Source organism: Carcharodon carcharias, chromosome 9, assembly GCF_017639515.1.
Source record: "Carcharodon carcharias isolate sCarCar2 chromosome 9, sCarCar2.pri, whole genome shotgun sequence".
In the NCBI taxonomy this organism is placed as follows: Eukaryota; Metazoa; Chordata; class Chondrichthyes; order Lamniformes; family Lamnidae; genus Carcharodon; species Carcharodon carcharias.
In genome coordinates this window covers 9,075,471-9,088,805 of record NC_054475.1, presented here as the reverse complement: position 1 = coordinate 9,088,805, position 13,335 = coordinate 9,075,471, and the positions used below count along the sequence as shown (strand labels likewise).

At 43.4% G+C, this 13,335-nt stretch overlaps 1 protein-coding gene across 1 annotated transcript; it reads right to left on the bottom strand.

The window, feature by feature from the left end:
* Window positions 1–225: 225 nt before the first annotated feature.
* On the bottom strand, window positions 226–12,642 carry LOC121281816 (epidermal growth factor receptor kinase substrate 8-like). The gene is made up of 7 exons (XM_041194830.1): window positions 12,560–12,642; window positions 8,120–8,151; window positions 6,634–6,727; window positions 5,357–5,467; window positions 2,907–3,025; window positions 2,517–2,634; window positions 226–456 (listed from the first exon to the last, which is right to left on the bottom strand). The coding sequence occupies exons 1-7, from the start codon at window positions 12,620–12,622 to the stop codon at window positions 409–411; spliced, it is 585 nt and encodes a 194-aa protein (XP_041050764.1). The 5' UTR covers window positions 12,623–12,642; the 3' UTR covers window positions 226–408.
* Window positions 12,643–13,335: the final 693 nt, after the last annotated feature.

Genomic DNA, 13,335 nt, shown 5'->3' with positions numbered 1-13,335 from the left:
TTTTGTTACAATATCGACCAAAGAATTCTTGGTAAAAAGTCAGATTTCTATTTAAAAGTCAACCGCTTGCCATTAAAATCAATAATTCATTGTGTTTGGGCCCATTTGTTTCAGTGAACATGATACATGAGGAACGTTCAACTCTTTCAGCATCAAACATTTTTCTTTTACTCGAAACATCAAGTTCTTGAGTGGAAACTTCAAGCAGAAACAAGTGTGCCCGCATGCTTATCGATCAGAAATAACTTATGTTTAATCTACTGATTTAGCTTCATCTTTAAAGTTTGCATAGAGCTGAATACTGGTGTATAGATCTACACAGCATAGTTCCTGGAGCTGGATCCACAACACTGGGTTTAAATTTGTTTTTTTTGTGCAGTCTGTCACTCCTCTGATTGTCTCGGTGGTTTAATTTCGTCCCTGCATGGGATGTTGTCTAGCTGGGCCACTTACTGCCTGTAAAGAAAGAGACAAAGTTTTTAATTTTCCTTATTAAAGTCAAATGTTTCTCTCACCTTCCCTCAGCTTATCTGCATGGATGAAACCCTTATCCATGCCTTTGCTACCTCCAGACTGTTCCAAATCTCTCCCAGTCGGCCTTCCATCTTCCACCTGACATTGACTTATGCTCATCCAAAACTCTTCTGCCCATATTTTAATCCCTCCAAAGTTCATCCCCCAGTATCCCATGCTCACTAAAATTCACCACGATTTTAAAATTCTCATCGCTGTTTTCAAATTTCTCTGCGGCCTCGCCCCTCCCTACCTTTGTAATCTCCTCCAGACCCACAAGCCTTTGAGTTCTCTGCACCCCTCCAATTCCAGCCTCCTGCACATCCCTTATTTAAAACACTCAACCAATGGCAGCCATGCTTTCAGCTGCCTTGCCCCTAAGCTCTGGAATTCCATCCCTAATCTTCTGTACATCTCTCCTTTAAGATGGTCCTAAAAACCTACCTCTTTGATCAAGCCTTTGACCACCATTCCTGAGTTTTCATTCAATGGTTCGGCACAATAAAATGTCAAAAATTATTTTTTTGAGATTGTTCTTGAAATGATTTAATCCCTGATCTGCAGTATATCAATATGTTATTTTTTTTTTGCCTAGTGCTTCTTATTTTAATTTTACTTCAGTCTGAGAATGCACACATTTTCTGAAATCACCCTGCAGTTTGGCCATTTGTTTACTTAGAGGGCCATAGTCTGGGATGGTCATTAGCCATTGCGCAGGCCAGGAATAGAATGGAGCTGTTTGGAGTCATGTGAACACAATCTCTGGGCTTGTTGGATAATATGTTGTTGCAGGATTGGGCTGTTTGTCTTTGCAGAGCAATGGTTGTTCTGGGGGGGGGGGGGGGTGGTGGGACACGAATGCGAATTTGATGCTGGGGAGAGGTGGGGGGCTGGGTTGTCCTGTGATTCCAAAGTGAGAAACACTTCTCAGGTACTTCTATCTTATTCTTTTCCAGAAACTCAAAAAAACTGAGAAATTCCTTTCCTCGCTCAATCCTTCCCTCCTCCAATTTAAAAGCCTCATCCAATATAAGTAGTTTAAATAAACATAACATATAATATCTAGAGGGGCAAACATGCATTTTTCTTATCCCTCCATGGATTCGGAAAATCCAAATACACCACATCCACTGGTTCTCCCTTATCTATTTTGCTAGTTACGCCCTCAAAAATCTCCAGTAAGTTTGTAAAGCATGATTTCCCTTTCATAGATCCATGTTGACTTTGTCTAATCCCATTGATAGTTTTTAAGTGTCCTGTTATCACATCCTTTATAATAGACTCTAGCATTTTCCCTACTACTGATTTTAGGCTAACCGATCTGTAATTCACTGTTCTGTACTTCCCTCCTTTTTTAAATAGTGAGGTTACATTTGTCACCCTCCAATCTACCAGGACTGTTCCAGAATCTACAGAATTTTGGAAGATGACAACCAATGCATCCACTATTTCCGTGGCCACTTCCTTTAGCACCCTGGTTTGTAGATTATTAGGCCCTGGGGAGTTATTGGCTTTTGGTCCCATTAATTTCTCCAGCACTGTTTTTTAAGTAATACTAATTTCCTTCAATTCCTTCTTCTCACTAGACCCTTGGTTCCCTATTATTTCTGTGAAGTCTTTGTGTCTTCCTCTGTGAAGACAGAACTGAAGTAGTTGTTTAATTGCTGTGCCATTTCCTTGTTCTCTATTATGAATTCTCCCATTTTGGACTGTAAGGGACCTACATTTGTCTTCAGTTCTTTTTCTTTTTACGTAGTTATAGAAGCTTTTACAGTACTAAGTGATCATATAATCTGTTTTAGGTGTTATTTGAGGGATTATACATTGGCCAAGATATCAGGGAGAACTTCCCTCCTCTTCTTCCAATAGTGCCATGAGATCTTTTATGTCCATCTGCAAGTGGAGATGACGCCTGATTTTAAAGCCTCATCAAATTTCATAAGTAGTTTAAATAAATGTAACATATAATATCTCTAGAGGGGCAAACATGCATTTTTTCTTACCCCTCCATGAACCATATTGTGGACAATGTGACCTTCCATTTTACTGATCATCTTCAACTCTTCCTTAGTTAGACTCAGTAACTGAGAGCCAGTAAGGACCCCCAGAGATGCCACGGTGCTGAAGGAAGAGAAAAAGAAACATATGAGGAGAGAACTTACAAGCAGGAAAGATCAGAGCTAAGTGGGAAACATATCTGACACAGCGTCACAAATAGAAATAGATGAGGAGCAAATCTTGCAAGGAATGAAGACTTGAACTGTAAAGAATCCTCTTCACAATGAGTTAAGTGTGAAGAATACAGGAATGAAGATCAGAGGCACGTTTTGATGAAAATAATGTGGCTATTTAGAAACTTCTAGAGTCTAGAGTGCAGCATGACCTATACTTACTCTCGTGAGAAACCTTTCCTCTGGAGCCAAGTTGTCACTTCATTGGGTGTGGAGTATCGTGTCAGGTCAGGAGAGTCGTCGTAGGGGGAATATTGGGAACCACGATGGTTACCGACATGCTATGAATAATCAGAAGTTGCATTGAAGATCACAGCAGGAAAAGAACCAAATTCATGAAGATGGAATCATACATTTAACACTGCAATGCCCTTCAAACTTGGATTGTGCTTGTCCAGGATAATCAGGAATTAGAAGATGAGCCAAATGCATGGGCCCTGGAGGCTGTAGACAACCAAAGAACCCAGCAAGATCAGGGAGGTATTGCCAAAGTTAAGTGCAAGGCCTTGTTAACATTCTTTAGCACTGTTGCTCACCTGGCAGCCAGCCAAATTTTATAATTCATTCATGGGATGTGTTCTTCGCTGGCTGGGCCAGCATTTATTGCCCATCTCTAGTTGCACTTGAGAAGGTGGTGATGAGCAGCCTTCTTGAACTGCTGCAGTCCATATGGTGTAGGTACACCCATAGTGCTGTTAGGAAGGGAATTCCAGGATTTTGACCCAGCGACAGTGAAGGAACGGCGATATATTTCCAAGCCAGGATGGTGAGTGACTTGGAGGGAAATTTCCAGGTGGTGGTGTTCCCATCTATCTGCTACCCTTGTCCTTCTAGATGGTAGTGGTCGTGGGTTTGGAAGGTGCTGTTGAAGAGGCCTTGCTGAATTCCTGCAGTGCATCTTGTAGATGGTACACATTGTTACTACTGTATATTGGTGGTGAAGGGGGTGAATATTTGTGGATGTGGTGCCAATCAAGTGCACTACTTTGTCCTGGATGGTCTCAAGCATTTTGACTGTTGTGGGAACTACACTCATCCAGGCATGTGGAGAGTATTCCATCATACTCCTGACTTGTGTCTTGTAGATGGCGGACAGGCTTTGGGGAGTCAGGAGGTGAGTTACTCATCACAGGATTTCTAGCCTCTGACCTGCTCTTGTAGCCACAGTATTTATATGGCTAGTCCGGTTCAGTTTATGGTCAATGGTAATCCCAGGATGTTGATAGTGGGGGATTCAGTGAAGGTAATGCCATTGAACATCAAGGAGCGATGGTTGAATCCTCTCTTGTTGGAGATGGTCATTGCCTGATATTTGTGTGGCGCGAATATTACTTGCCACTTGTCAGCCCAAACCTGGATATTGTCCAGGTCTTGCTGCACTTGGACATGGACTGCTTCAGTATCTGAGGAGTCGAAAATGGTGCTGAACATCGTGCAATCATCAGCGAACATCCCCACTTCTTGACCTTAATATGGAAAGAAGGTCGTTGATGAAGCAGCTGAAGGTTGTTGGGCCAAGGGCACTAAACTGAAGAGCCTGGAGCTGGGATGACTGACCTCCAACAACCACAACCATTCTCCTTTGTGCTAGGTATGACTCCAACCAGTGGAGAGCTTTCCCCCGATTCCCACTGACTCCAGTTTTGTTAGGGCTCCTTGATGCCACATTCTGTCAAATGCGGCCTTGATGACAAGGGCAGTCACTCTCACCTCATCTCAGGAGTTCAGCTCTTTTATCCATGTTTGAACCAAGGCTGTAATGAGGTTGGGAGCTGAGTGGCCCTGGCAGAACCCAAACTGGGCGTCAGTAAGCTGGTTATTACTAAGCAAGTACCGCTTGATAACACTGTTGATGACCCCTTCCATTACTTTACTGATGGTGGAGAGGAGAATGATGGGGCGGTAATTGGCCAGGTTGGATTTGTCCTGCTTTATGTGTACAGGCCATACCTGGGCAATTTTCCACATAGCCGGTTAGATGCCAGTGTTGTAGCTGTACTGGAACAGCTTGGCTAGGGGCGCAGCAAGTTCTGGAGCACAAGTCTTCAGTACTATTGCTGGACTGTTGTCATAGCCCATTGCCTTTGCAGTATCCAGTACCTTCAGTCGTTTCTTGATATCACGTGGAGTGAATCGAATTGGCTGAAGACTGGTACTTGTGACGCTAAGGACTTCCAGAGGAGGCCGAGATGGATCATCCACTCGGCATTTCTGGCTGAAGATTGTAGCAAATGCTTCAGCCTTATCTTTTGCACTGATGTGCTAGGCTCCCCTATCATTGATGATGGGAATATTTGTGGAGCCTCCTCCTCCAGTGCGTTGTTTAATTGTCCACCAAATGGATCAGCAGCAGGAGGTCACAGCAAGGGACAATTGGGGGTGATTGCAGGGGTCAGGAGGGGGGGACTGAAGCCGTGATCAGGACCGAGTGAAGAAAGGCCACAATCCCAAGCAAGGAGGGGGAAGGCCACAATCAGGAAGAGGGAGGGTCTTACTGCACTTCCCGCTCAGACCTCCAACCAGTGTTGCAGATTGGGTCAACTGTGATTTGCCCACTCATATCAGGAAATACCAACACTTTGTTTTTTTACTAAACAGCAAGGTTTTCTTACCAAAGGGAGGGATTCCTCCTCATTCATCATCAGCATGATGTTGGAGGGTACGTAACCAACATCACCGTGCATGTCCTTCACTGTCCACCACTGTTTGCTGGCCTCCAACACCTGAAACACACAGCGGTATGAGTGAGCCAGTGAGGCTTACTTAGACCACAGCACACGATGAATAACCAAAGTCAAACAGAACCAGACACTTTGATGAGTCAGTCAGATCATGGAGGGCCATAAGAGTGTGACAGTTAGGCAAGGTTATGTTCGATGAGGACCAGATGAGTTAGAACCCTTTAGTGTCGGAGACTAAAATGGGGGACTGAAAGTCTCCTCCTGTGAAATAGGTTTGAACAATTCCAATGCACTTTCTGCTGCATGTGGACCATTCAAAAATTAATATAGGAAACAAACTCATTCCCATTGGTACAATAGGGGGTCCAACCACTTACCAAAGTTGCAAAGCATTTACAGCAGAAACAGTCCATTCAACCCATGAGATGGATGTGGGTATTTTTGCTCCACATATACCTCCTCCCATCCTTCTTCATATAACCCCATCAGTATTATCCCTTTTATTCCTTTTACCATCATGCATCGTTTCCCCTTAACTGCATCAACCTCTTCTTGAGGTTGGAGTTAGGGTTTATTGTTAATTTAATAAGGCATCTTTCTTTATATCTACCTCAGCAGAACTGACCTGAGAATACTGTAAGCTGACTCACAATTGCTGCACTCATCACTCAGTTCATCACAAAGTAAAGTTAGGTACTGGTTTGGTGAATAAATAAGGGTGGGTCATAGGTTACGAAAATCACAAGAACTTTACCATTCACACAAAACAATGCTAAAAGGAATATGGCACTATCTTCTGTGTTCTTTTTTAAAATCCATTGCTGGTAAGACCAATTTCAGTTCTCATTCTGATAGGGGTTGAGGATTAATTGCACTATGCAGTGTGATCCCGAACAATAGAAGACTGGGAGGACCTTAAAGTTTCATTTCACCTGACCCCAATCAACATGACCTTCTATTCCTTTTCCCCTTCATGTATTTTTCTAGCTTCCCCTTAGTGATTCTATGCCACTGACCTCACCTACTCAAGTTCCATATTGTAACCACTTCTTCGAGTAGTGTTAGATGTGACTCAGTTAACATCACTGTTGCCTCTAACACAGAGATTTGGGGGTTCTATTCCCACTCCAAGGTATAAGCAATAAATTCCAGACTGAAGGAGTGTTGGATGTGTAATACCAGAATAGGGCACTGTGCATATTACCTACCTGCAGAACATCTCCTTTTGTTACTGAGAGTTCCCTGGTATTTCTTTTCATGAAATCGTACATTGCCTTCGCCAACTGAGGATCCTCCTGTGACCTGTTGTGACCAAGCAGCGACCAGTTAGTTATCTGACCTTGGCGTGTTCTCCTGCTCTTTTTAATCAATGGGGAAACCTCAGCCCTATTCACCTGGCAGAGATTGGGCAGATGGTATTACCCAGGAGACTCTCACCAATGTCCAGCTGCCCTTGAACTCCCGATCAAGGACAATAGACGGAGACCTCTTTATAAGCAGAAGCCTTAGAGGAGAAGCCATTGCAGTTTTCCCACCAGACTAACCTCGTGGGATGAGGATCTGAGGGGGCCCAAAGAGGAAAAAAAATGTGATTTCTCTTTACTTTACTTGTGGGGCAAAGAGAAGCAATTCAGCCAAAACCCCCTCCTTCGCAACTTACCTCAGCGTCAGGTCCCTGGTTACCAACTCCTGCTGCTCAATTTTGCCAGTTCTCAGTTTTGGATGAGAAAGTGATGGGCGGGGTGGGGGTGGGTGGGGGGGGGCGGTCTGTGGGCAGGTGGTGGTAGATTGAATACTAGCTATGCAGGTAAGAGCCAAAGGTTAAGCTCTCCCAGGCTTTATATCGCTGAGATCAGGATATGTTTTATGCCCACCTTAGACCCTAACTGAACAATTCGAGTTAAAATAAAGGCAATGATGTCTTTCAACATCAGGAAACGCTTGATACAAAGATTGATTCGCACTTAGAATGGGTAGGAAGGATGACAAAGGCCTACACTCTTATTGCATTGAAGAAACACCTGGATGCTATAATGAGAAGATGGTGGGGTTGGTATTCAGGGAGGGGGGAGAACATTAACTAAATAGCCTTCTTCAGTAAGCTTCCATTGTGACACTTGGGTAGGGGAGTGGATCATAGAATGATACAGCAGAGAATGAGGACATTCTGGCTTTTTGAAGGGGTTACCCAATTAGACCGCTCCCATTGCACTTTCCCCATAACCCTGAAACCTGTTCCCTTTCAAGTCTACAATTCTCCTTGTAAGTTACTATTGAACCTTTCCAGGCTGTGTACTTTCCAGATCATCATAACTCGCCAACTACAAAAGAAATTTCCTCATCTCCTTTATTGCCAATTATCTTAAATAAATGCCTCTGGGTAACGCCCTACCACTGAAAACAGGTTCTCCTTATTTATCAAAGCACATCATAATTTTGAACATTATTAGATCCCTGCTTAACCTGCTCTGCTCTGTAGGGAACAAACCTAGTCTCTCTAGTCTCTCTGCGTCACTGAAGCCCCTCATTCCTGGTACCATTCTGGTAAATTTCCCCAGTCTGAAGCCTGGAAGGAAAATACCCGGCACTATTGAAGAGTCACAGTGGATGCGATGGTGGGGACACTAGATAGATGAGCAAAAATGGGACGAGAGGCCTTCCTCATTCATGTTTACTTTGTGATACCATACTCACTTTGCAAAGGATGCACTATGTGAGGGTCCCATCTACCAAGAGAACAAAAGACAGAATTCAATGAGATGAAAGCATTTTTGTGACATAATTATAAACATTCAGTACTAATTTGATTATAGTCACTTGATTGTTCTAATTAGTATGTTCTGATGATGAGGTGAAAGCTGGTAACATCAAAGGACTTTAAATCACATTTGGCTTATTGTCAAAGCTCCTGTATTCCATGTATCTACTCTGTAGCCTTGTCCACATGGCAAGCTCACCCTGTACAAATTAGTAAGTCTCCAAATTATGGTGCTCCTGGTGGGTATTCCTTTGCAATTCCATGAGATTGGATGTGGGGTTGACTATCAGAGTCCAAGGTATCCATTAAGCTGTGCAGAAGATCAGGCACCCAGCTACCTCTTTCCTTAACATTCACCAGCCCTACAACCCTCCAAGGTCTCTGTGCATGTCCAATTCTGGCACCTAGCAGATGCCTAATTTTTATCAGTCCACCACCGGCAGCCATGCCTTCAGATGCCTGGGCCCTAATCTCTGGAATTTCCTCCATAAGCCTCTCGACCCCTCTGCCTCTCATTCCTCCTTTATGATACTCCTTAAACCTACCTCTTTTACTAAGCTTTTGGTCACCTATCCTAGTTGTTCCTTGTGTGGAAAATTTGTTTGGTAACACCCCTGTAAAGCGCCTTGGGGCTTTTTAGCTAAATTAAAGGTGCTAAATACATGCAAGTTGTTGTTCTGCATCAGATTGAGCCATTCACTAGAAATGCCACAAGAGGGCAGCTTCTCATTGGAGTTTGACAATATTCTTCACTTACAACCCCCTCCGAACTTTAATATTTTAAAGAGATGAAATGAAAAACAAAGGAGGTCCTCCATAGGAGAGTAATCTTGCAAACATTTCTCAGCTTGCTTTGAGTCACCAGTGCATATTTAGAAGTGCCACCAACACCAGGAGACCTGTGTATCTATTGTGATGTAACGTATGAGTAGGAACAGTGACCCCTACCGTATATAGCACCCAGTGAGCCACTCAGTATGTCATTCATTTCAGTTAAACATGGAAAGGCCTCTTGAAGACTCTGACTCGAGTGTATTCAACATGCGTCATCCTGCCCATCGGGTCATTTCTCAGGTGTGAGTTCAAACCAGGAAGTATTTGATGACTGGGGGCATCACAGGCAAGCTAACTTGTGCCCTTTGCTTGCTGGGAGTTACCTGGCCTCCACTGTCCTTGCTGTCACCCATTGAAGTAGCAGAGGAGCTAGCGAGCTTTATTGTATCCATCAGACCCTCTTTACAGAGACTTGATGGCAGAAACAAGTGAAGATCCAGCAAGTTATGTTCTTTCACTTTCTGTCCATTCCTTGGTGTAACTTTTTCCTTCTCACTTGTGATTTCCATGTCTCCTGTACCATTTAATAAATCAAGGAACAGCCAAGGCAGGATGTTAGTCTCGCCAACCTGCTTGTTGCTGCAAATAAGTGACCTTGTTCTCTGATGTGTCACCTCTTGTCATTCATATTTTACAGACTCTCTTACCCCACATGAGGGCAAAAAAGTAAAGACCTGCATTTACGTAGCACCTTTCATGATCACAAGAAATCCCAAAGCACTTTACAGGCATTGAAATTCTTTTGAAGTTTGGTTCTGTTGTACTGCAGGAAACAAAGCAGCCAATTTGCACACAGCAAGCTCCCACAAACAGTAATGTGATAATAGCTAGATAGTCTGTTTTTGCCATGTTGTTCGAGGGATAAATGTTGGCCAGGACATCAGGGAGAACTCCCCTGTTCTTCAAAAGAGTGCCAAGGGATCTTTTACATCCACCTATGGGGGCAGACAGGGCTTTCGTTTAAGGGCTCATTCAAAAGATGCTCAATACTGAACTGGAGCATTAGCATTGACTTTTATGCTGAAGCCCTAGGGTGGAATTTTCCGTGCCCGCTGGCGTCGGGCGTGATTGGTGGCATGAGCGGACAACTTGGCGTGATTGGTTTCACAATGGCGTGAAAGCAGTTTGTGATTGTCCGTTCAGCCTGCCAATGACGGGCCGTGTTTCCCACCATCGGATGTCAGGAACCTCGTTGTAATACATCAGCATAGAATTAATCAGGCCAGCCCCCCAAAATTGTCCCTCCCCTCTGTCCCTTCCTGTCACACTTTGATTATCATTCGCCTCTTCACTATCCTGCAACTCTGCTCTATCATTTCTTTTTGATTTTTTAAACTTCGCATCCCCTAATTATTTTAAAGTCCTATCTTACAACCCTAGTTATATGATTCACTAGGACACTGGCCCCAGCACGGTTCAAATGAAACCTGTCCCAGTGGAACAGCTCTTTCCTTCCCCAGTACTGGTGCCAGTGCCCCATGAATCGGAACCCATTTCTCCCACACCAATCTTTGAGCCATGCATTTACCTCTCTAATCTTATTTACCCTACACCAATTTGAATGTGGCTCAGGTAGTAATCCAGAGATTATTACCTTTGTGGTTCTGCTTTTTAAACTTAGCCCTGAGTTGTTCGTAGTCCCTCAGCAAATCCTCTTCCCTAGTTCTACTTACGTCATTGGTACCTGTGTGGACCACGACAACTGGATCCTTCCCCTCTCACTCCAAGTTCCTCTCCAGACTGGAAGAGATGTCTTTAACCTTGGCACCAGGTAGGCAACACAGCCTTTGGGACTCTTTGTCTTCACCGCAGAGAACAGTATCTATTCCCCTAACTATGCTATCCCCTATTACGACTACATTTCTCCTTTCTCCCCCACCCCACCCCCCCAACTCGAATGGTACTCTGTACCATGGTGCTGTGGTCAGTTCACTCATTGTCCCTGCAGTCTGTGTCCTTGTCCACATAGGGAGCAAGAACCTTGTACCTATTGGACAAGGGCACTGGCTGAGGCTCCTCCAAAGCTAAATTCTGAAGTACTTTTAAAGTGAAAACACTGTTGTAATGTAAGAAATGCTGAAGTCAGTTTGATCTCAGCAAGCTCCCCCAAACATCCATGTGATAATGACCAGATATTGACTCAAAATTTACAGTCAAAATAATGGTGGGTCTAATCGCATGCAAATGCCACAGCCACTTCAGATGAGGGTACAATTAAATATGGAAAATCAAAAGTTGCTGTCAGATATGCGCCTCTCCACCATTAGTTTCATGGACATCTCGCTGTCTGGTTGACCAGACCAATGCATTGAGTGGCATAGTGTTCCTATAGGCTAGATGCATATGAAACTCACACAAAGAGTTAAGTCATTTAAAGTCTAAGCAGCTTTTTAACAACATACTAAGATTCATTATTACTACTCAACCTCACTGCGTCATAAACTATTATAGAGTCTCCTTCCTTCAGGTTTTAATTGTTGTTGGTGATTTTTCTTAAAATATAAAATTAAAATTTACTTTTTGCTTTTTCTCTTTTTTCTCTCTCTCTTAATTCATTTTTTCTTTCTCTCTCTTTGTCTTTTTCTGTACCTGATGTAATGTTGAATTTACTGCTCTAATTTACACTTCCTTCTCAATTCTTGCACTGTTCATTTCTCAATCCTTCAATCGATTGTTTAAGGAGATACCTAAAAGCTTGCACTCAGCTCACAGATGCCGGATTTCCCTTGCTATGCCAGCGTTAGCTCACACTTTCAGTTTATTTGCCATGTAAAAAAAAATTTAAACCCTGAACAGCCAAGGACAAGTCTAACAAACAGAAGTGCTGTTTGTTGCCCTGACGCAGTGATTTTTGGCCCAATATCATTTAAGCCATAACAAAAACAGAAAATGCTGCAAAAACTCAGCAGGTCGGTCAGCATCTGTGGAGAGAGAAACAGAGTTGACATTTCGAGTCCATATGACTCTTCTTCAGTAGCTTCTTCAGTAGCTCTGAAGAAAAGTCATATGGACTCGAAACGTTAACTCTGTTTCCCTCTCCACAGATGCTGTCAGATCCGCTGAGTTTTTCCAGTATTTTCTGTTTTTGTTTTAGATTTCCAGCATCCACAGTATTTTGCTTTTATCTTTTTAGCCATGTTGCCTTAGGGATAAATATTGGCCAGAATACTAAGGGGAACTTCCTTGCTCTTCAAAACAGTGCCACGGAATATTTTACATCCACCCAAAAGGGCAGACTGGTCTTCAGTGTAATGTCTCACCTAAAGACAACACCTATGGCAGTACAGCACTCCCTCAGTACTTCACTGGGTGCGTCAGCCTAGATATTGTGCCCAAGCCTCTGGAACGGAACTTGAACCCACGACCTTCTGGTTCAGAGGAGAACCTTCCTATGTGGGCAACCTTAGACACAAATGCACAATCAACCACGCCATGAATTTTAAACTTTGGGGCAGCCAGGATGTTGACAGGACTCCTTACTCTATAATAAGGCATTTCATAAAAGCATCAGAGTGTTTATAGGCTTCCTGTCCAGTTGGTACCTGCTCTTTCAGCCAGGCGCTCTCATTGCTAAAGTTCTGATCAGGTGTTGAAGATATTGGCATCTGCGGACTCAGTGGTTTCCAACCACTGGAAAACTTAGGAACATAAGCGCTATAACTCGCACCATCCGGCCAATCTGATCTGCAGTTAAAAACAGCAATAACAGTGTAATAAAAACAGAAAAGGCTGGGGGATAAAAAACACTTAGCAGGCCAAGCAGCATCTTTAGAGAGTGAAACAGAGTTAATCTTTCAGGTCAATGACCTTTCATCCCCATTGAATGGTTTCCTTAAAGGTGCTGAAAGAGGATTGTTGTAAAGTTGTGTAATCAATCCTGTGCAGTAAGTGCTGGGGGCCACAAGCTCCCAAGTTGTGACAAATCAACACAGAGCAGTCGCATCATTGAGAACTTTTTTTTTTTTATTCTTTCATGGGATGTGGGCATCACTGGTGAAGGCAGCATTTGATGCCCATCACCAACTGCTCTTAAAACTGAGAGGCTTGCTAGGCCATTTCAGAGGGCAGTTAAGAGTCAACCACACTGCTGTGGGCCTGGAGTCACATGTAGATCAGTCCATGTAAGGAAGGCAGATTTCCCTCCCTAAAGGACATTGGTGGGCCAGGTGGATTTTTATTACAATTAATGATGACTGTCATGGTCACCATCACTGAGACTAGCTTTCTATTCCAGATTTATTAATTGAATTTAAATTCCACCAGCTGCCATGATGGGATTTGAACCCATGTCCCCAGAGCATTAGACTGGGCCTCTAAA